This window comes from Oryctolagus cuniculus, chromosome 17, assembly GCF_051225735.1.
Source record: "Oryctolagus cuniculus isolate XC-2025 breed Fujian yellow rabbit chromosome 17, ASM5122573v1, whole genome shotgun sequence".
NCBI lineage: Eukaryota > Metazoa > Chordata > Mammalia > Lagomorpha > Leporidae > Oryctolagus > Oryctolagus cuniculus.
Window position 1 is genome coordinate 49,383,333 of NC_142883.1, and position 20,444 is coordinate 49,403,776.

Below are 20,444 nucleotides of genomic sequence, written 5' to 3' on the forward strand. Positions count from 1 at the left end.
CCCATCCAGCTTCCTCCTAATGCACCTGGGAAAGCAGCAGAAGATGGCCCAGGAACATGGGCCCCTGCACCCACATGGGAAACCCAGTTGGAGTTCTAGGTTCCTAACTTTGGCCTGGCCCAGTCCTGGCCATTTGGGGAGTGAACCAAGATGGAAGATCTCTCCTGCTCTTTTTGTCTTAATTATTTCAAATAAATAAATAAATCCTTTTTAACATGGGGAGAGGAAGCATTTTAATGCCTGTTTTCTGCTCTTCTAAAAGGTGAACTTGGAAGAACAGGAGAAAATTCAATATAAAAAATATCTACTTGGGGGCCAACAATGTGGTGTAGCAGATAAAGCTGCTGCCCGTGATGCTGGCATCTCATATGGGCGCTGGTTCAAGTCCCAGCTGTTCCACTTCCAATCCGGCTCCCTGCTGATGTGCCTGGGAAAGCAGTAGAGAATGGCCCAAGTGTGCCCCTGCACCCACGTGGGAAAAACGGAAGAAGCTCCTGGCTCCTGGCTTTGGTATGGCCCAGCCCTGGCTGTTGTGGCCATTTGGGGAGTAAATCAGCAGATGGAAGATCTCTCTGAGTCTCCTTTATCTCTATGTGTGTGTGTGTGCGTGCACGTGTGTGTAACTCTGCCTTTCAAATAAATAAAAATGAATCTTAAAAAATCCACTGGGGCCGGTGCCGTGGCTCACTTGGCTAATCATCCACCTGCAGCGCCAGCATCCCATATGGGCCTGGGTTCTAGTCCCGATTGCTCCTCTTCCAGTCCAGCTCTCTTCTGTGGCCTGGGAAAGCAATGGAGGATGGCCCAAGTGTTTGAGCCCCTGCACCCACATGGGACACCAAGAAAAGCACCTGGCTCCTGACTTTGGATCGGCGCAGCGCTGCAGCTGCAGTGCGCTGGCCGTAGCGGCCATTTTGGGGGTGAAGCAACGGAAGGAAGATTTTTTTTTTTTGACAGGCAGAGTAGACAGTGAGAGAGAGAGAGAAAGAAAGGTCTTCCTTTTTTGCCGTTGGTTCACCCTCCAATGGCCGCCGCCGGCCGGCGCATCACGCTGATCCAAAGCCAGGAGCCAGGTGCTTCTCCTGGTCTCCCATGCGGGTGCAGGGCCCAAGCACTTGGGCCATCCTCCACTGCACTCCCTGGCCACAGCAGAGAGCTGGACTGGAAGAGGGGCAACCGGGACAAATCCAGCGCCCTGACCGGGACTAGAACCCAATGTGCCGGTGCTGCAAGGCAGAGGATTAGCCAAGTGAGCCACAGTGCCAGCCATGAAGGAAGATGTTTCTCTCTGTCTCTCTCTAACTCTGCATAATTAAAAAAAAAAAAAAAAAAAAATCCACTGTATCTCTTTCGGGAATCTGAAAAGCACTAGCTTAAATGAAATAAGATCTCACAAACACTGTTTATGAAACCCATTGAGCCATACTCTCCTCCAAGGACTCCAACTGAGAAAGTAGACTAAAACATCTAAGGAACCAGAATGGGAGGGAAAGGAAAAGGTTTGGACACCGGATTCTATTATTTCATAGTCAATTTATCGGTTTACACAATTTGTGATCGCAGGTAATAGATGAATGGAAAGAGAATACCAAACAGCTTTGCCAAAATTTAGTTTACAAGATAACACAAAGCAAAGGAGATACCAACTGTCTCCTCATCACCTTTAAAAAAGAACACCTAGAGGGCCAATGCTGTGGCACAGCAGGTTAAGTCACAGCTTACAATGCTGTATCCCATACTGGAGTGCCAGTGGAGTCCCAGCTGCTCCACTTCCAATCCAGCTCCCTGCTCATGAGCCTGGGAAAGCAGTGGAGGATGGCCCAAGTCCCTGGGGCCTTGCCACCCATGTGGGAGACTCAGATGGAGTTCCAGGTTTCTGGCTTCAGCCTGGCCCTTCCCTGGCTGTTGCAGCCATCTGGGAAGTGAACCAGTAGACAGAAGATCTCTCTCTCCCTGTCATTTTGACTTTCAAATAAATAAATAAACCTTTAAAAGAACACCTGGCAAAAGTTATTTCCGTCAGTAGAAGCAGTTGCTTTCCCAGAGCTTGGCATAACGAAAGCTCAGCCACCACCGTTGGAGGTGCTTGAACAGATCTCTGTGACTTGCCTCTCCCTAAGGAGCTGCAGCTGAAACCGATTCGCTAGTTTCATCAACTCAGTCAGGAACACATCATCTTCTCTGAACTCCAACTCATCTGTGTAGATCCAGCGAAGCATTGTCATTGTCACCTCAGGGTTAGCATCTAGTAAGAAAGCAGACAGAAAAACTGAAAATCCTCGGATGACATGCTTACGCTTTCTTCAAAATCCCTAAAATCTGAGGCTAAAGAAGTAAATTACAGTATACTCAACTCAAAGAAACATTACTCTCTGTGGAAGCAGGACCAGAAAAATGCTAGTTTTACATGAGTGTTGGGTGAGGGAAACTGAGTTAAAGAACTCAGTCAAATAAACTGAGGAAAATATTTGAGAAATATGATGACTTAACACTTCAGCAAAAAAGATCTGACAAATAAAGATGAAAAGATGGACACCCGATGGAAAATGGGCAACCGATAGTTATTTCACAAAGATCAATAATAAAACGGTCAATAAGCCTTACAAATAACCAAATAAAAACTCAGAGTTTATCTTTCTGTCTCTCAGACTAGCAAAGATTTTTAAAGTACACAACCTTTTACACAGCAATCACACATGTAAGATTATTATCAGAAGAAAACAGTGGGCAACTACAGAGACACATATGTACTTGATGCTTAGCACAATACTAATACATTTAGTAAAGAAGAAGTAGAACAAAAACCTTACCAGCCCAATAATGGAGAACCAACTAAATTATTTTATATATATATATATATATATCAGAAATATATGCAGTAATTAAAAATAAACAGATCTATATTCAACATAAAAATATATGTTACATAGCACATTAAGAAACAAAAATAGATTAAAAACATATGTACTTGGACAGGGGTTTAGCCCAGTAGCTAAGACACTGGTTAGAATGCCCACGAGTACCTGGCTCCAATACCTGACTCGGGCTACTGACTCCAGCCTCTTGCTAATGCTACAGAGCAGCCATCAACAACTCATTTTATAATTAAGCAAATTGTGCCTTTTTCCTGGACTCAATATCATGAAACTGTGTTGTGCTGATGGTCATATTCTTTCTGTTCCCAGTTGATTAATCACTATCTTTATGAGCTTCTTTTTATTTTTATTAAGGTATATTGACCAAAAATACATATATTTATAGTGTACAATGTGGTATTCTGATATATGTAAATACCAAAATGGTTAAATCAAGCTAATTTATCCATTAAATCACATACTTAAAACTTCGTAAGGCACTTCAAAAAGTTCATGGAAAGTGTAGTAAAGTAAGTTTATTTTGGTACAAAAAAATTCTTGAAACTTATTGAGTGTCTTTATATTTAAGGTGAAAAAAAAGCAAATTTATACTTTTTTATCTTTATATTTTGCAATATTCCAGCCTCAAAAGCAGGCATCCTGGCACAGCAGTTAAGAGGCTGCTTGGGATACTCACAAACCCTATCTCAGGGCCTAGGTGTGAGTCCCACTCTGTTTCTGATCCACTTCCTGCTAATGCACTCTGGGAAGAAACACGTCACAGTTCAAGTACTTGGGTCCCTGCCCCCAACGTGGGATACCTGGATTGAGTCCTAGGCTCCTCACTTTGGCCTGGCCCAGTTCTGGCTGTTTCAGGCATTTGGGGAGTAAACCAGTACATACACTCATCTATCTGTCTGCCTTTCACACAAATAAATGATTTCTTTTTTTCATTTTCAGGTTTAGAGAAAAGGTGTAGCTCACTACCACATATCCTTTACTAATTTTCTCCTATCTTTCATAACCATAGAATTATGAAAATTGGGTAACTGGGTAACAAACACAATACTATTAGCAATACTAACCACAGACCTTTGTCAGCTTTACCACTAATGTCCATCTATTTTTTTATTTATTTATTTATTTTTTTTAAGATTTTTACCTATTTATTTGACAGGCAGAGTTACATACAGAGAGAGAGAGAAAGAGAGAAACAGAGAGAAAGGTCTTCCTTCCATTGGTTCACTCCCCAAGTGACCACAACAGCTGGAGCTGCGCCGATCCAAAGCCAGGAGCCAATACTTCCTCCTGGTCTCCCATGCGGGTGCAGGGCCCAAGCACTTGGGCCATCTTTTACTGCTTTCCCAGGCCATAGCAGAGAGCTGGACTGGAAGAGGAGCAACCAGGACAGACTCTGGCGCCCCAACCGGGACTAGAACCCGGGGTGCCAGCGCCGCAGGCAGAGGATTAGCCTATTGAGCCGTGGCGCCGGCCTAATGCTCTTCTTATGATTCAGAATCCAATTAAGGATTCCACACTACATGGAGGATTCTACACTTGAGTTTCCTCTAATCTGTAATACTTTTAAGTGTTTCTTGTCTTTCACAATCTTGACATATTTGTGTATGAGTAAAAGCAGTGGGTATTTTGTGGATTGTTCCTCAAACTTGGGTTTGATGTCTTCTTGTGAAGACTGAAGCTCTGGCAAGAACCCAACAGAAGTGACTGTGCCTTACTCAGGGTATCACATAAGGCACAACAAATTTTTGTTGTTGTTGTTGTTTTTTTGACAGGCAGAGTGGACAGTGAGAGAGAGAGACAGAGAGAAACGTCTTCCTTTGCCGTTGGTTCACCCTCCAATGGCCGCTGCGGCTGGCGCGCTGCGGCCGGCGCACCGCGCTGATCCGATGGCAGGAGCCAGGTGCTTCTCCTGGTCTCCCATGGGGTGCAGGGCCCAAGCACTTGGGCCATCCTCCACTGCACTCCCTGGCCACAGCAGAGAGCTGGCCTGGAAGAGGGGCAACCGGGACAGAATCCAGTGCCCCGACTGGGACCAGAGCCCGGTGTGCCAGCGCCACAAGGCGGAGGATTAGCCTAGTGAGCCGCGGCGCTGGCCACAACAGTTATTTTTTTGAACAAAAGATGAATTTAACAAAAATATTCAAATGCCTTTTTTTTTTTTTAATTTTTTGACAGGCAGAGTGGACAGTGAGAGAGAGAGAGAGAAAGGTCTTCCTTTGCCGTTGGTTCACCCTCCAATGGCCGCCACGGCTGGCGCGCTGCGGCCGGCACACCGCGCTGATCCGATGGCAGGAGCCAGGTGCTTCTCCTGGTCTCCCATGGGGTGCAGGGCCCAAGCACTTGGGCCATCCTCCACTGCACTCCCTGGCCACAGCAGAGAGCTGGCCTGGAAGAGGGGCAACCGGGACAGGATCCGATGCCCCGACTGGGACTAGAACCCGGTGTGCCGGCGCCGCAAGGCGGAGGATTAGCCTAGTGAGCCGCGGCGCCGGCCTCAAATGCCTTTTGAATACTGGGTATATAATGCCCGCTAAATTTCATGAACATATGCTAAAATTCTCATAAACAGCAGAATTAAAAGTGTTTGTTCTAAATTTTAAGGAATATCAACACATAAGAACTACAAAAGAAAATCACGGTATCTAGAGTGTCAATTTTTCTAAGGCTGTAAGATCTGTGCAAGGAAGTTTAACTTTGTTTGCTGCTTCATCCCTGGCACCTTGAAAAGAGACTACCACTCAACACGCTACATTAATGGAATAATTCTGAATAAACAGATCTCAATCAGTTCATAAAATGATCTTATCAAGTCCATTAGTGTGAAGAGTTCAACCTTTAAAACACAGCTTGTATGCTATTTATGCACTTGTTTACAAGGCTTATTTTCAATCTTCTTCCAGCTGCTGGCCAGTATGAGGTGTCAGTGCTTCCAGGTATCACATAGCACACAGAGTTCCCAGGCAGTTTCAGCTGCTGCAACCTGATTCAGGCACTGACACCCAGACCCTGACAGTAAGCAGGACTGCTGGACAAAACATACAGACACACACAGGCTACATATGCCACCACCACCTTGGACCTCTCATGACATATTTAAAAGATTAATTTCATTTTACAAAAAGTAAAGATGCGGGGCCGGTGCTGTGGTGCAGCAGGTTAAAGACCTGGCCTGCAATGCCGGCATCCTATATGGGTGCCGGTTCGAGTCCCAGAATTCCTGTGTGGGTTTCAGGGACCCTGTGATGTGAGCCATCATCTGTTGCTTCTTAGGATGCACATCAACAGGAAGGTGGAATCAGGAACAGACCCAGGACTTAAACCCAGGCACTAGGACATGGGATGTGGGTATTCAAAGCAGGTTCTTAAGCACTGTTCCAAAAGCCCACCCCAAAAGTGGTATTTTTGGGTTCACTTACCACCATACTAACCCCAAATCTATACAATATCCATAGCATAAAATAAATAAAAGCATTTAATAGCCCAGTGTATCTATAGTAACAATCTTAAATTTTATTGTGTATATGTAAGGCATACTCCTATAACACAATGTTAGGAGATATTTATATAAACTGGTTACTGTGGTGAAACAAATGAATCCATTTACCTTCTCACAGTTATCCACATCCATTCAAATTCTTAAAATCGAAAGTCATTTTGATGTTAAAAAAATACTATTAATTCTTCAGTGTAACTGTTACTTCTGAGTTCAGGACTTAAGGTTCACAAAAAGAATTCTGGCAGTATTATTAAATTGTGGGTAATGTGACAGCAGGACTTTTCTTGGAGTGGAAGGAGTTTTTTTTTTTCTGTGTGCACATCTTATTTATAATGTACTACTATATGAATGACCTTTATGGGAAGATACTTCATAAGAACATTGTAGATACTAGAATAGTTATGACTCGGTAACTAGATATTAAACAGAAGCACATACAAAGTATAACCTACTTAGTCATTAATTATTTCATAGTCTCCCCATCAATTGACAAGAGTCATTTTCATCAAACCCCAAGTATCTTACAAGGACACACCATAACTTTCTGCCATGATCTCTTGTGCTGGCAGTCTTGTGTCCCTGGTGGTCTGTCAGAGGCTCACCTGACAGGTCCAGCTCCTTGGTGGAGGCCAAGTTGGCCAGACTCCAGCTGTCACTGCGAGCTGCCAGGACAAACTTGTGAGCGCTGATGTGCCTGTCCCCAACCTTGATTTTCAAGTCACTGATGAAGAAAAATATCCATACATATGAAAAGAAAAATGTCATAATTACGTATAGCCAGAATTCACAGCTGATAAATACATGGGTATTGACTGATCAGCATGCATGTGCAAAAGAAAACAAATCATAGTCAAATTATTTCTATATGCCAGTACTGAATCCTGCTGGGGTGTGTTTACAGTATGCTGCTAGCAATGTTTTCTATTTCTGACATCCAGCTTTAATTCACATGGGATGCACTGCATTCAAATACATCCCCAAACAGAATTCCTATGGTGGTGAATCCACAAATTAAGTAGGATGATTAATATTCATGTATGAAGCAGAGATGTATTTTATGCAGAATAAACCAAGGTAAGCCACCAGGGAGAGGAAGATGGCAAGCTTGAAGATGATGACAGCTCTGTGAGTACAGTGCTATTATGTTCCAGATTAACACTCAGGCAAGGCTAAGAAGGAAAAACTATGAACAAGTTAGTTATGACAAAGCAGTCGAGAATGTGAAACCCAATACCTGAACTTGTGTTCTCACCGGAAATATTCAGACCTAATATTGGTCACTTTTTACTCAAACATTTACAAGGAAACTGGGTGGAAATCTTTTTCAAAACATGTTTTCACATTTGTAAAGCTTCATTACACAAAAAGAGCTTCCCAAACAGATATTTATGTTTAACTCTGAAATGTCAAATGTTAAGAGCAGACAGCATCTGGGCAGTTAACAAAACATCTAGACAACACACTGGGCTGACGTAAGCAAGGACCATACGGCTACGCTGGCAGCAATGCCAAGTTGTGAATTATCATCATCCTGCTTGTATCTGAATGTTTTTTCTACTTTCCTATTTCCCTTTAAAATCATTTGTAGTACAGGCATTTAGTGCCACAGTTAAGGAGCTACTTGGTATACCCACATCCCACACTGGTGTGATGGGGTTCTAGTCCTGGCTCTGCTTCTAACTCCAGCTTCCTGCTAACGCACATGCTGGAAGTCAGCAGGGGGGTGGCTCAAGTACTTGAGTTCCTCCACCCACACAGGAGACAACCTTGTGCAGCTTTCCCAGGTACATCAGCACAGAGCTGGATCAGAAGTGGAGCAGCTGGTACTCAAATCAGTGCTCATATGTGATGCTGGCATCACAGGTGGCAGCTTAACCTGCTGTGCCAAAACAACAGCCCCCAGAATACACTTTTTTTTTGAAAAAAAAAAAAAAAAAATTTTGTTATTTATTTATATGAAAGGCAGAATGAAAGTAAGAGGGACAGCCAGAAAGAGAGAGACCTTCCATCCACTGATTCACTCCCCAAATGCCCACAACAGCCAGGGACAGCCAAGGGTGATGCCAAGAGCCAGAAACTCCATCCAGGTCTCCCACGTGAGTGGCAGGGACCCAAATTCTTGGGCCATGATCTGTTGCCTCTCAAGCACAAGAGCAGGAAGCTGGATCAGAGCACAGAGTAGCCAGGACCCCAACTGGGCACTCCAACATGGGATGCAGGTGTCTCAGGTGGACAATCAACCTGCTGTGCCACAGAGCCCAGCCAAGAGTATTATTTCTGTGTAACGCTTGATACAGACCTATCTTACCCCACAAAAGCACTACCTTTAATATAAAAACTACTATTTTTAATTTAATGTGTGTAAAAGTATAGTTTAATCATATAATAGTATTAGCAGTTCTAATTCTATCAAAGATCAAGCTGTAACTAATTATAGCATATTAAATCATAAGATTAATAGTAATTGTTATAAACTACTATTAACATACAAGGACACTGTTTATCAACAAATAAGGAAGAAATGGAATTAATACTCTGTTTAAAACAGAATACAAGAGGCCGGCGCTGTGGCGTAGCGGGTAAAGCCGCCGCCTGCAGTACCGGCATCCCATATGGGTGCTGGTTCAAGCCCCTGATGCTCCACTTCTGATCCAGCTCTCTGCTATGGCCTAGGAGAGCAGAAGAAAATGGCCCAGGTCCTTGGGCCCCTGGACTCATGTGGGAGGCCCAGAGAAGGCTCCTGGTTTTGGATAGTCACAGCTCCGGCCATTGTGGCCAACTGAGGAGTGAACCAGGGGATGGAAGACCTCTCTCTCTCTCTCTCTACCTCTCCTTCTCTCTCTCTGCGTAACTCTGACTTTCAAATAAATAAATAAATCTTAAAAAAAAAAAAAAACCAGAATACAAAACTGTCTCAAATCACATTCTATGATAAAAGTTTCAAAATTTTAATGGAAACAAGAAGTTATTTATTGGGGACAAATAATTTCTGGCTCTAAATACATTTCTTTAATATTAAATTCTAATAACTGAGGCCAGCGCTGCGGCTCACTAGGCTAATCCTCCGCCTTGTGGCGCCAGCACACCGGGTTCTAGTCCCAGTCGGGGCACCGGATTCTGTCCCGGTTGCCCCTCTTCCAGGCCAGCTCTCTGCTATGGCCCGGGAGTGCAGTGGAGGATGGCCCAAGTGCTTGGGCCCTGCACCTGCATGGGAGACCAGGAGAAGCACCTGGCTCCTGCCTTCGGATCAGCGCGGTGTGCCAGCCGTAGCGGCCATTGGAGGGTGAACCAATGGCAAAGGAAGACCTTTCTCTCTGTCTCTGTCTCTGTCTCTCTCACTGTCCACTATGTCAAAAAAAAAAAAAAAACCTTCTAGTAACTGAATAGAATTCTGACTGCTATTTTAACAAAGCTAACATTTAGTCACAAAATTTAAAAATGAATGTTTTTATAAAATTCCTACCACCATTTGAATTTTGTTATGTCAAAATTTTTAAATGAAAGTAAATTAAATTTTTTAAATTAGTAGAGGTTATTAATGAAAATTTTAAAAATTTATTCTCCTTTTTATTTGAAAGGCAGAGAGAAGGAGAGAAACAGAAAGAAATCTTCAATCATGCTTCATCCTGCAAATGCCCACAACGGCAAGGACCAGGCCAAGCTGACGCCAGAAGCCCAGAACTCAAACCAGGTCTCCCACACGGAAGCCGGGACCTAAGTACCTGAACTGTCATCTGCTGCTTCCCAAGGTATGCATTAGCAGGCAACTGGATCAGAAGTGGAACGGCTGGGACTCGACCAGGCACTGTGATATGGGATGTGGGCATCCCAAGTGGCAAGTTAACTGATGTGCCAAATGCTCACCTTAATAATCAATTTTAAAAACATGAATCAAAAATGGAAAATCTGGGGCTGCTGTTGTGGCACAGTGGGCTAAGCTACTGCTTGCTACATCAGTATCCCACATTGGAGCACTGGGTCAAGTCCTGGCTACTGTCCCTGAGAAGGCAGCAGCAGATGGCCAAAGTGCTGGGGCTCCCACCACCCACATGGCAGACCCAGACAGGATTCCCGGCTGCTGGCAACCATTTGGGGAGGGAACCAGTGGATGGAATTTATCTCCCCCCAACCAAACCCACTTGTCACTCTGCCTTTCAAATGAATCAGTCTTTTAAAAAAATGAAAAATTGACAAGTCCACAAAGAATCTACATGTTAGGTAGGAAGTCAGATATGAGCTTACATGTATGTGTGACATAAAGGCCTAAAGAAAAGACATCTATGTCCAGCATATGCATCTGCATCTCAAAGTCATCCGTTTCAGAGGCAGCCCTGCCCCTTCTACCGGATAACCTGCAGCCCAGTATCTGCATTTCAAATACCCTGCTCTGGATCCCGATTCTCCAGGGGGTCTTGCTTCCTTTCCTCTAAACTCAGGATGGAGCCACGGAGCCAGCTAGGCTTCAACGTGTGAAGGCAAAGACCCATCTCTTTAACCCCCACCCACGCCCTCCCACCCGGCCTCAGCCGGACTGCGCGCTCAGCCATCTGCTTCTATGCTGAGTCGCCCGCCTGCCTGGCCAGATGTAATCTCTCCACTCAACCATGTAACCTTGCTCCTTCCCATGTCCGAGCAACTGCACTCTCTCCCAGGTCCTGTCTGGAGAGGTGCTCGTCCGTTCTTACGGATGTCCCTGCCCTAATAAACCTTGCTATTTTACTTTCCACTACTCTGTCTCACGCCTGAATTCTTCCCTTCCTGAAGACAAGAACCCTGCCATTCTCTGGTAACATACATAGTAACAACTGATAGCCTAGCAATCTTTTTAACTTGATTCAAGTAAACAGTATTTTCCTGTAAAATGTAGACAGTAGGATATTGTTACTAGAGAGAAAACAACTTCCATCTAGAATCTCCTAAGCACTTAAATAGGAAAAAATAACAGCTTAATTGGTAAAAGAATGAATAAAGTAAATAACTACTCATAATCATCATCTTTACCTTATGGAACCAAAAAACCTTCTCTTCTGGGGTAAAAATAAAAGAAATTCACCAATTTCTTTCACATTTCTCATCTTAAAAAATTGAAAACCTACATGTCAGTGACTCCAATTACTGATATACATGTAAAAATAACATATAAATTCCTGAACAAAAGGCACACTAAAAGATACCACTTTAGAAACTGATTTCCCGAGGCCGGTGCTGTAGTGCAGTGGGTTAACGCCTTGGCCTGAAGTGCTAGCATCCCATATGGGCAGTGGTTCGAGACCCAGCAGCTCCACTTCCAATCCACCTCTCTGCTATAGCCTGGGAAAGCAGTGGAAGATGGCCCAAATGCTTGGGCCCCTGCACCCACATGGGAGACCCGGAAGAAGCTCCTGGCTCCTGGCTTTGGATTGGCGCAGCTCCAGCTGTTACAGCCAATTGGGGAGTGAACCAGCAGATGGAAGACTCTCTCTCTCTGCCTCTCCTCTCTCTGTGTAACTCTTTCAAACAAATAAATCTTAATAAATAAATAAATAAATCTTAAAAAAAAAAAAAAAGAAAGAAAAGAAACTGATTTCCCTTGGGACTGCTGCCTGCAGTGCCGGCATCCCATATGGGTGATGGTTCGAGTCCCAGCTGCTCCACTTATGATCCAGCTCTCTACTATGGTCTGGGAAAGCAGTAGAGGATGTCCCATAGTCCTTGGGCCCCTGCACCCACATGGGAGACCTGGAGGAAGCTCCTGGCTCCTGGCTTTGAATTGGCGCAGCTCCAGCTGTTACAGCCAATTGGGGAGTGAACCAGCAGATGGAAGACCTCTCTCTCTGCCTCTCCTCTCTCTGTGTAACTCTGCCTTTCAAATAAATAAATAATAATAATAATAATAAAGGACATTAAAAAAAAGAAACTGATTTCCCAACTGCAGTTACTCTATCTCAAGAGCTCAGTTCTCTACTCAATTGTAGATGACACAGGTATTCAACCTTCTTCAGACAAAAGTCAGGTTTTCAAAGCTGGAGATACCCTGAAATAATAAAATCACACCATAAAACTGGTGAGGCAAACACTGAAAGGAGGAAACTGCCTCCTCTCACTCTCATTGTCTCCTAAATGACTACCTGATATTGTAATTCAAAGTAAATGATGGGTGCTCCACTGGGGAAGCGCCTTGGAGAGTGGGAGTGACAAGTCTGTAACAGAAATGTGCCAGGCTTCCCTGGCCTAGCAGGAAGCAACATGTTTATTTGTGGAAAAAACGACAATGAGCTATATTTTACAAGAAGCTACATCTATTAAATTTAGGGAACTGTCCCGTGTACCAGAGTACATACTTCTATTTTTGGGGTATTAGCTTTCTCTTTAAGCGATAATAACCCAGTTTATTTGGAAATACTAAGTCTCCCCTCATCCAGTCATCCACCTCCCTAGCAGTGAAGCGCTCTTCTAGGTGCATATTCACATATTTGCCTCTTTCACACCCGACATGCCAGTTCAGTGCTCCCTTGGTTCTGGTCTGGACGACATTCAACACTACAGGAGCTCTCTCTGCTCGCTCCCTTTACAACTTCCCCTACATGAGATTAATAGGTTCATCTTCCTCAAACACCACTGTGACTGTAAGAGTCCCAAAACTCAAAAACACTTTCTTCTGTACTTCCTAGAGGATCAAGTCCCCACTCCTCACCCGAGCATCCCAACCCCATACACCTTACTTTTCCCCTGCTGCCCCACCCCCACTCTCCTTTAACCCTCTCATCACCTTTGAGCCTTTTCTCAGCTACTCTATGTGTAATATCACCTTTCCTATTAAATATCACGCAGCCTTTAGCATCTCCCTCACAACTCGCTCACAGCAATGAACAATGAAGCACTTACTAATTTAATGCTCACAACAACCCTAAGGCAAGTAGTAACCAGTAACCCCATTTTACACATTAGGAACCCAAGGTGTGCCATGAAACTTGAGAGGTCACACAGACAGGAAGTGGCCAGCTGAGCTCCTAACACGGACTGAGTCCAACCTCGACCAACACGCAATACCTACTGCCCTAGTTGAAAGGCCTTCCTCTGACTGTGCCCCTCCGAATTCCTTGATAGGTAAGCTACTTCCTGTCTGCACTGGCAATGTTATCACCAGGACTCCCATGCTCTGTGAAGATAAGGAGACAAAGATCTTGCCTCAAGGAGCTTAACGTTCTAGGGAATAAAAGCTTGCAAATACCCTGATTAGAGAGAAATTCGGCAAGAAAGTTACCGTGGCCCAGGAATAAAGCTCCCCCAGGACTCGCCCTGTGCCCAGGAGCTCACCTGTACTGCTCCTGCTCATACAGGTCTGCCACTATCGTCAGCAGGCGGCTGATGAAGGACTCATTGGTGCTTTCCTTGTTTGCCTGTGCAGCCAAAAGAGTGCATCTCTTCTCCGTCTCTGCCAGTTTCTTCTGTAGCTTGACATACTCTTGCCGGAGCAGCATCAAGTGCTTCTCCAACTTGGCCACCTCCTCTGCAAGGGAACAAAGAATCAAGTTTGCTGTGGCAGGTGTAAGGCCGACAGCCCTCACCACTCCCTCTCCCCACATCAAAATGACTGGCCACACGATGCTACTGTTTCTCAGTGACAGTCCTATCGATCACCAATGGCTTTCAGGTGCTGCTGGTCACTGGGCCAAGAAAACCATGAGGCACACATGAAGATGCTGATGGCACCCGCCCTGCAAATCCTTCGCTGTAAAGCCAGGCATCCCAAGGGGAGGACATCAAAACCACCTAGCAGACTCTGAAACCACTAGCAATGGTAACTTTTACAAGCCACACGCTCTTCCAAAAGCCTTACCCAAATTCTCTGTGATACACATGACAACCCTACCAGTTAGGTACTATTGCTAGCCCTAGTTTATAGAGAAAGACAAGAGACGTAGGACACAGCTGATGAATTTGCCCAAGGCCATAAAGCTCATGAGAGGCGGAGTTGGTATATGAACCCGGGCATTCTTTTTTTTTTTTTTTTAAAGACTGATTTATTTATGTGAGCAGCAGAGTTAAAAAGGGAGAGATCTTCCATCTGCTGGTTCACTCCCCAGATGGCCGCAATGGCTGGAGCTGCGCCAATCTGAAGCCAGGAGCCAGGAGCTTCTTCCTGGTCTCCCACTGGGTGCAGGGGCCCAAGCACTTGGACCATCTTCTATGGCTTTCCCAGGCCATAGAAGAGAGCAAGATCAGAAAAGGAGCAGCTGGGACTTGAACCGGGGCCCACATGGGCTGCTGGTGCTGTAGGCCGATGTTTAACTACTACGCCACAGCGCCAGCTGTTGAACTTCTTACCACCTTGAGTCCAGGCTGGAAGCAACTGACCTGTAGATTGGCTGGAGCTGAGCAGGACCGGGCATCCCCAGGCCCAGCAGGGGGCAGACTTGAGCCTTGTGACTGCCAAGGCCACAGCTCTGGAGCGGGCTGCACGCACACCACTGGGCCACTGAGCGTGGCCGGGCTCCCACCCACCAGGGCCCTTGGTCCCTTCTACAGCAGCAGCTCCTGGGAGCTCATGTGAGGGAGGGCGAGGGGCTAACAGAGGGCACACTACAGGCTCCCCTCTCTGCCCCAGAGATGGGCTGTTTGCTTTCTCCCCTCCCCCATCTGTCAGCTGGCTCTAGGGAGTGAGAGCCAGGAGAGCTTGGAAGGGTCCTGCGGCCAGCAGCTGTGATGCCACACACGCAGCTCCTGTTCCATCTGCCGGCACACAGCCAAGTAGTCACGTGGAGTCCTGTGTTCAACCAGGGCTACGGGGCCCAAACTTGGGTGACACCCTAGTGGCTGAGGGCAAAAGGTCCCCTCAGCACCTGGACCTCAACACCTGGGACTGCCAAACAGCCTGGGGGGTTCTGAGCGACAGCCCACCATGGCCCACTCCGCAGGCCTTGGGGGCCCTTCCTCGGCCCTCCCCGGCTCCTGGGGAGCAGGTGGCAGTCCAGGGCCCTCCACGCCCACTGCGTCCCGTCTTCCCTCGGGGCTCTCCTGGGGCCTACTCCACCCCACTTTACAAGGACATCCGTCACTCTAGGCCGCCGCCCGCAAGGCTGGCATTTTAGCCTGGTCGTCTCCCTGAAGACCCTGGTCCCCTGTGTGTGTGTGGGGGGGGGGGGGGGTCACGATCCAGCCCCCAGAGGCACACACAAAGGTGAACAGGCCGAGCCCTGCACCCCTGGCCCAGGGGTGCAGGCAGAGGGCCAAGGGCGTGAGTGCGCCCCAGGGGCTCCGCAAGGGGCAGCAGCTACAGCTGGCCCAGGGCCTGCTGGGCATTCTTACCCCAAGTCCTGGGACCTTATTACTCACTACCCCACACTAGCTGACCCCTTCCTTCCTTCAGGAACCATTGTTGACTAACAATGGTTTAAATGGAAGCAAGGCACAGTCCACGGGCAGGTAGCAAGGTGGGAATTCATTAAACATTTACTAAGTGTCCACTGGTGCCACAGGGATTCCAGATCTTGATACTGGCCTCACGCCCACTTCCCACCCAGTTTGCCTCATTCTCAGACACTGTTCTGAGAAAACAGCTACTGCCAACAACGCCAAGGTAGCGGCACCTACTCCCAACTCTCATGCTTCCTCAGAGAAGAGTTCCCTCCTAGCCAAGTTTAATCCCTCCACCTCTGCTCCAGATCCCATCCCCCTCCCCTCCTCTTCAGCACCTGTAGCATCACCCACCCCTTCTCCAGCAACTTCAATCTTTCAACTGGGTGCTTAGACCTGTTCAGGTCTCTGAACACACGTGCAAGCACCTCTGCCTTCCCGTCTTTAGCTAGCCCTCACCATTCCCGCATCTGCTGCTTGCCCGGCGAGCCCTCACTCTGTCCCCATCATTTCCTGGAAACCCTTCTCACCAGTCACTCTTCAATCGTCAAATCCAACAGACCCGTGCCAGCGGCTCTCCTCCTACAGCCTCCCCACACAACACACAGACTGCTGTCTGGCCACTCCTCTTTTCTTATTTCAGTAACCACAAGGCCACCCTTGCTCCAATTCTGTTCTCTGTCTCTTTCATGTGCTTCCCTGCACCCTGCCCATGCTTGGGCACGGTCACCTCCTGGTCCTCTTCTAAAGTGAATGTTCTCCCAAGTCAGGCCAGACTAAGCTCTCGTCTCGCTCAACATAAATTTCTCACTGGGGCCTGCAGACACCTCATTCACAATGCCCTAAATCAAAGCTTCAAGTAATATGCTTACAGTGGCCCTGGAGACATAACTGACACCAGCCTCTCCCAGATACCCAAACCAGACACGGGGAGTAGTCCTGGATGTCTCCCATCTACTCACATGGCACCTATGCTCAGCCTGTAGAAACCACTGACTGTCCCGCTTAAACATCTCAGGGAATCCTTCCTATCTCCTGTATCTCCCATGTCCGCTGCAACTTTAATTCAGGCTCTTACTCATCCCAGCTGATCTCCAATGAGAAAGGGGTCAAGGCTGCATTCTCAGTGCCTAACACAGAGCCTGATACACAGGTGCTCACTAAATATTTGATCAATTAAATTGAATAAGTAAACTGCAGTTCTATTAAATGAGATCCCTTTCCTCTCCTCAACTTCATCCTTCTCCCACCTGCTGCTCAATAGCTGTTTTCTTTATAAAAAGTGAGACAGTTAACTACTGATTCAAAATCAAGAATGCTTAAACTAAGTGGCACAAGTTTGAGGTTATGCAAACGCGCTTTAAAAACTATGTAACATCGAATACGCATATTCAGAGTACTTTTAAAATTTATTTATCTTTAAAGATTTATTTATTTATTTATTTATTTGAAAGGCAGAGTTACAGAGAGAGAGGGAGAGACAGAGAGAGAGAAAGAGAGATCTTTTATCAACTGGTTTAAACCCAAATGGCTGGCCTGGGCCAAAATCGGGAGCTCCAATCTGGGTCTCTCACATGGGTGGCAGGGGCCCAAATATTTGGGCCATCTTCTGCTGCTTTTCCAGGCACATTAACAGGAAACTGGACTGAAGTGGAGGAACTGGGACTTGAACCAGAGCCTATATAGGATGCCAGCATAGCAGGTTAACAACTTAACATACCACCGCAATGCCAATTCCCTAAATCTATTTGCATTGACTTGAAAGGCAGAGAGATGGACACAGTCAGAGATCTTCTATCTGCTGGTTCACACCCCAAATGCTTTTAACAGCTGGGACTCGGCCAGGCTGAAGCCAGGAGCCCAGAACTCAACCTGAGTCTCCCACACGAGTGGCAGGGATCTAACCACTTTAAGACATTACCTGCTGCCTCTCAGGTGCACACTGGCAGGAAAATGAATGGGGGGCCGGCACTGTGGCATAGTGGGTAAGGCTGCTGCCTGCAGTGCTGGCACCCCATACAGGCGCAGGTTCGTTACCTGCCGCCTGCAGTGCCGGCATCCCATACGGCCGCTGGTTCGAGTCCCGGCTGCTCCACTCCCGATCCAGCTCTCTGCTATGGCCTGAGAAAGCAGTGGAAGATGGCCCAAACGCTTGGGCCCCTGCACCCATGTGGGAGACTAGGAAGAAACTCCTGGCTCCTAGCTTCGGATTGGCGCAGCTCCAGCCGTTTCAGCCAATTGGAAAGTGAACCATCCCCCACAAAAAAAAAAAGAAAAAGAAAAAAAAAATTAAAAAAAAAAAAAAAAAGTGAACCATCGGATGGAAGACCTCTCTGCCTCTCCTTCTCTCACTGCGTAACTCTGACTTGCAAATAAATAATCTTTAAAAAAAAAAAAAAAAAAAAAAAAAAAGAAAGAAAATGAATTGGAAGCAGAGGCAGAACTCAAACCCAGGCAGTCTGACAGCAGATGAGGGTGTTCCCGGCATCTTAACTGCTGCGTCAAATGCCTGCCCCAGAATAAAGTATTTTTAACAAAATAAAGCAAGCAGTGAAACTAAATATATTTTACAGTTCCATTTTTATTATAAATACTCCCATTTATGAAGAGTAAAAAGACAAATATCATGAAAAATCAGCAGGTAAAGCCAAGAAGGGGGATTTATTTTTCCTTTGCACTTCTCTACCTATTTTAGGTATTCTATAATAAACATATCCTGCTTCCATAATTAGAAAAAAGTGTCTTAAGAGAAATCTATTTAAATATTACTAGACTGCCTTCTTTGTACATACAGTAGGGAACATTTTCCCCCTCTTCTAGAGGATCCACATAAATAAATGCCTTAAATTTAAAAAGTGGATGCAGGTGTCAGGTATAAATCAATATTCCTGGTAAAATACATTCGAAAAGCACCTACAAATAAAGTGAAAATAAATAACAATTTAAAACTAAATAAATTTTTTAAAAAAGATTATAGTAAATAATTAGAATTATGAAGAAAAATAATCAGTTTCTAATCTCCAAGTATATGAGAGGTTTTTTTTAAGATTTATTTTTTATTTATTTGAAACGCAGAGTTACAGAGACAGAGAGAAAGGCCTTCCATCTGCTGGTCACTGCCCAAATGGCCAAAATGGCCACGGCTGGGCCAGGCCAAAGTCAGCAGCCTGGACCTTCTTCTGGGTCTCCCACGTGGGTGCCGGGACCCAAGCACTTGGGCCATCCTCCGCTACTTTCCTAGGCACATTAGCAGGGAGCTACAATGGAAGCGGAGCAGCAGGGAATTGAATCAGTGCCCATATGGGATGTCATCATTGCAGGGGGCAGTTTAACCCTCTATGCCACTGTACAAGCCCCATATACAAGGTTTTTTGTTTTTAAGATTTATTTATTTATTTGAAAGTCAGAGTCACAGAGAGAAGAGAGGCAGAGAGAGAGGTCTTCATTCGCTGGTTCACTCCCCAATTGGCTGCAACGGCCGGGGCTGCGCCGATCCGAAGCCAGGAGCTTCTTCTCAGTCTTTCATGCAGGTGCAGGGGCCCAAGGACTTGGGGCGTCTTCTACTGCTTTCCCAGGCCATAGCAGAGAGCTGGATCAGAAGTGGAGCAGCTGGGACTCAAACCAGTACCCATATGGGATGCCAGCACTGCAGGCAGTGGCTTTACCCTCTCTGCCACGGCGCTGGCCCCACCACATACAAGGTTTTATAAATCACAAAACTTTAGGATCGGAAGGGGCCTCAAAATCATCTCTTTTAGTTCAGTTCCCAGACAATGAATCTGAACAGACGAAAGGGGACGAGCTGTGACTAGCAGTCTACGGACCCCAACTCTCACCTCCGAGACCATGCTATTGACCATTACTGCCAGGCTGGCTGTGTAATAATCACTTAGGCAGTTTGAAAGCTCAATCCAGATACAGGACCCAGATTCAGAAAATCTGGGCTGAGTGAAGCATATTTTTAAACAGTTCCAGGATTTGGCAATTACTGCTCTGAAGAAAAAGTTCAGCCCACAGCACATACCTTCCCCCAAGCCACATATAGATAATGGCATAATCCAGTCATTCATTCATTGAAGTTAAGCACCTACAGAGTGGCAACAAGTAAGTAAAGGAAACCATCCACCATCCTGGCCCATTTTTTTCGAAGTTACAGGGTAAATGAGAAGATGGGCAATTCAATAAGCCCATTCCCTAATGCACAAGGGCACTCCGACAGGGGACACAAATGAGGCATGAAGCAAGAAGACTTGGCTGAGGCTGGATGAAAGTGGTGTTTCAAGTCAAGAGACTTACATAAAGCCTTTAGTATGTGGGAATGGCTTATTTCGCTCAGAAAATACAAGGTAAAGGCTTCAATCTTCTACCTTCTTGGTCAGAATCTCCAAACAGACACTGTGTATAACCAGATTTCTTTAAGAGAAACAGAATTGTAAATCCAAGCCTAGCCTAGTCTTTTTTATGATTTATTTATTTGAAAGGCAGAGATAGAGAGAGAGAAGGAGAGAGACAGAGAGATCTTCCACCTGCAGGTTCACTCCTCAAATGGCTGCCACGCCCAGGGCTGGGCCATCAAAGCCAGGAACCAGGATCCTCATTCACTTCTCCCACATGGGTGCAGGTGCCCATGCATTTGGGCATCTTCCGTTGCTTTCCCAGGCGCATCAGCAGGGAGCTGGATTGGAAGTGGAGCAGCCAGGACTTGAACCAGTGCCCATATAGGATGCCAGCACTCC

At 45.9% G+C, this 20,444-nt stretch overlaps 1 protein-coding gene across 2 annotated transcripts in view; it reads right to left on the reverse strand.

The window, feature by feature from the left end:
- Window positions 1-20,444, reverse strand: part of ANKFY1 (ankyrin repeat and FYVE domain containing 1) — a 76,950-nt gene that overhangs the window by 37,116 nt on the left and 19,390 nt on the right. The window contains exons 2-4 of one of the 2 annotated variants that reach the window (XM_070061246.2): window positions 13,669-13,861; window positions 6,975-7,093; window positions 2,110-2,245 (exon numbers count right to left, since the gene is read on the reverse strand). In XM_070061246.2, coding sequence (XP_069917347.1) covers window positions 2,110-2,245; window positions 6,975-7,093; window positions 13,669-13,861 — 448 coding nt within the window. The remainder of the gene's footprint in view (window positions 1-2,109; window positions 2,246-6,974; window positions 7,094-13,668; window positions 13,862-20,444) is intronic. The other variant, XM_070061248.2, reaches the window with a different exon arrangement.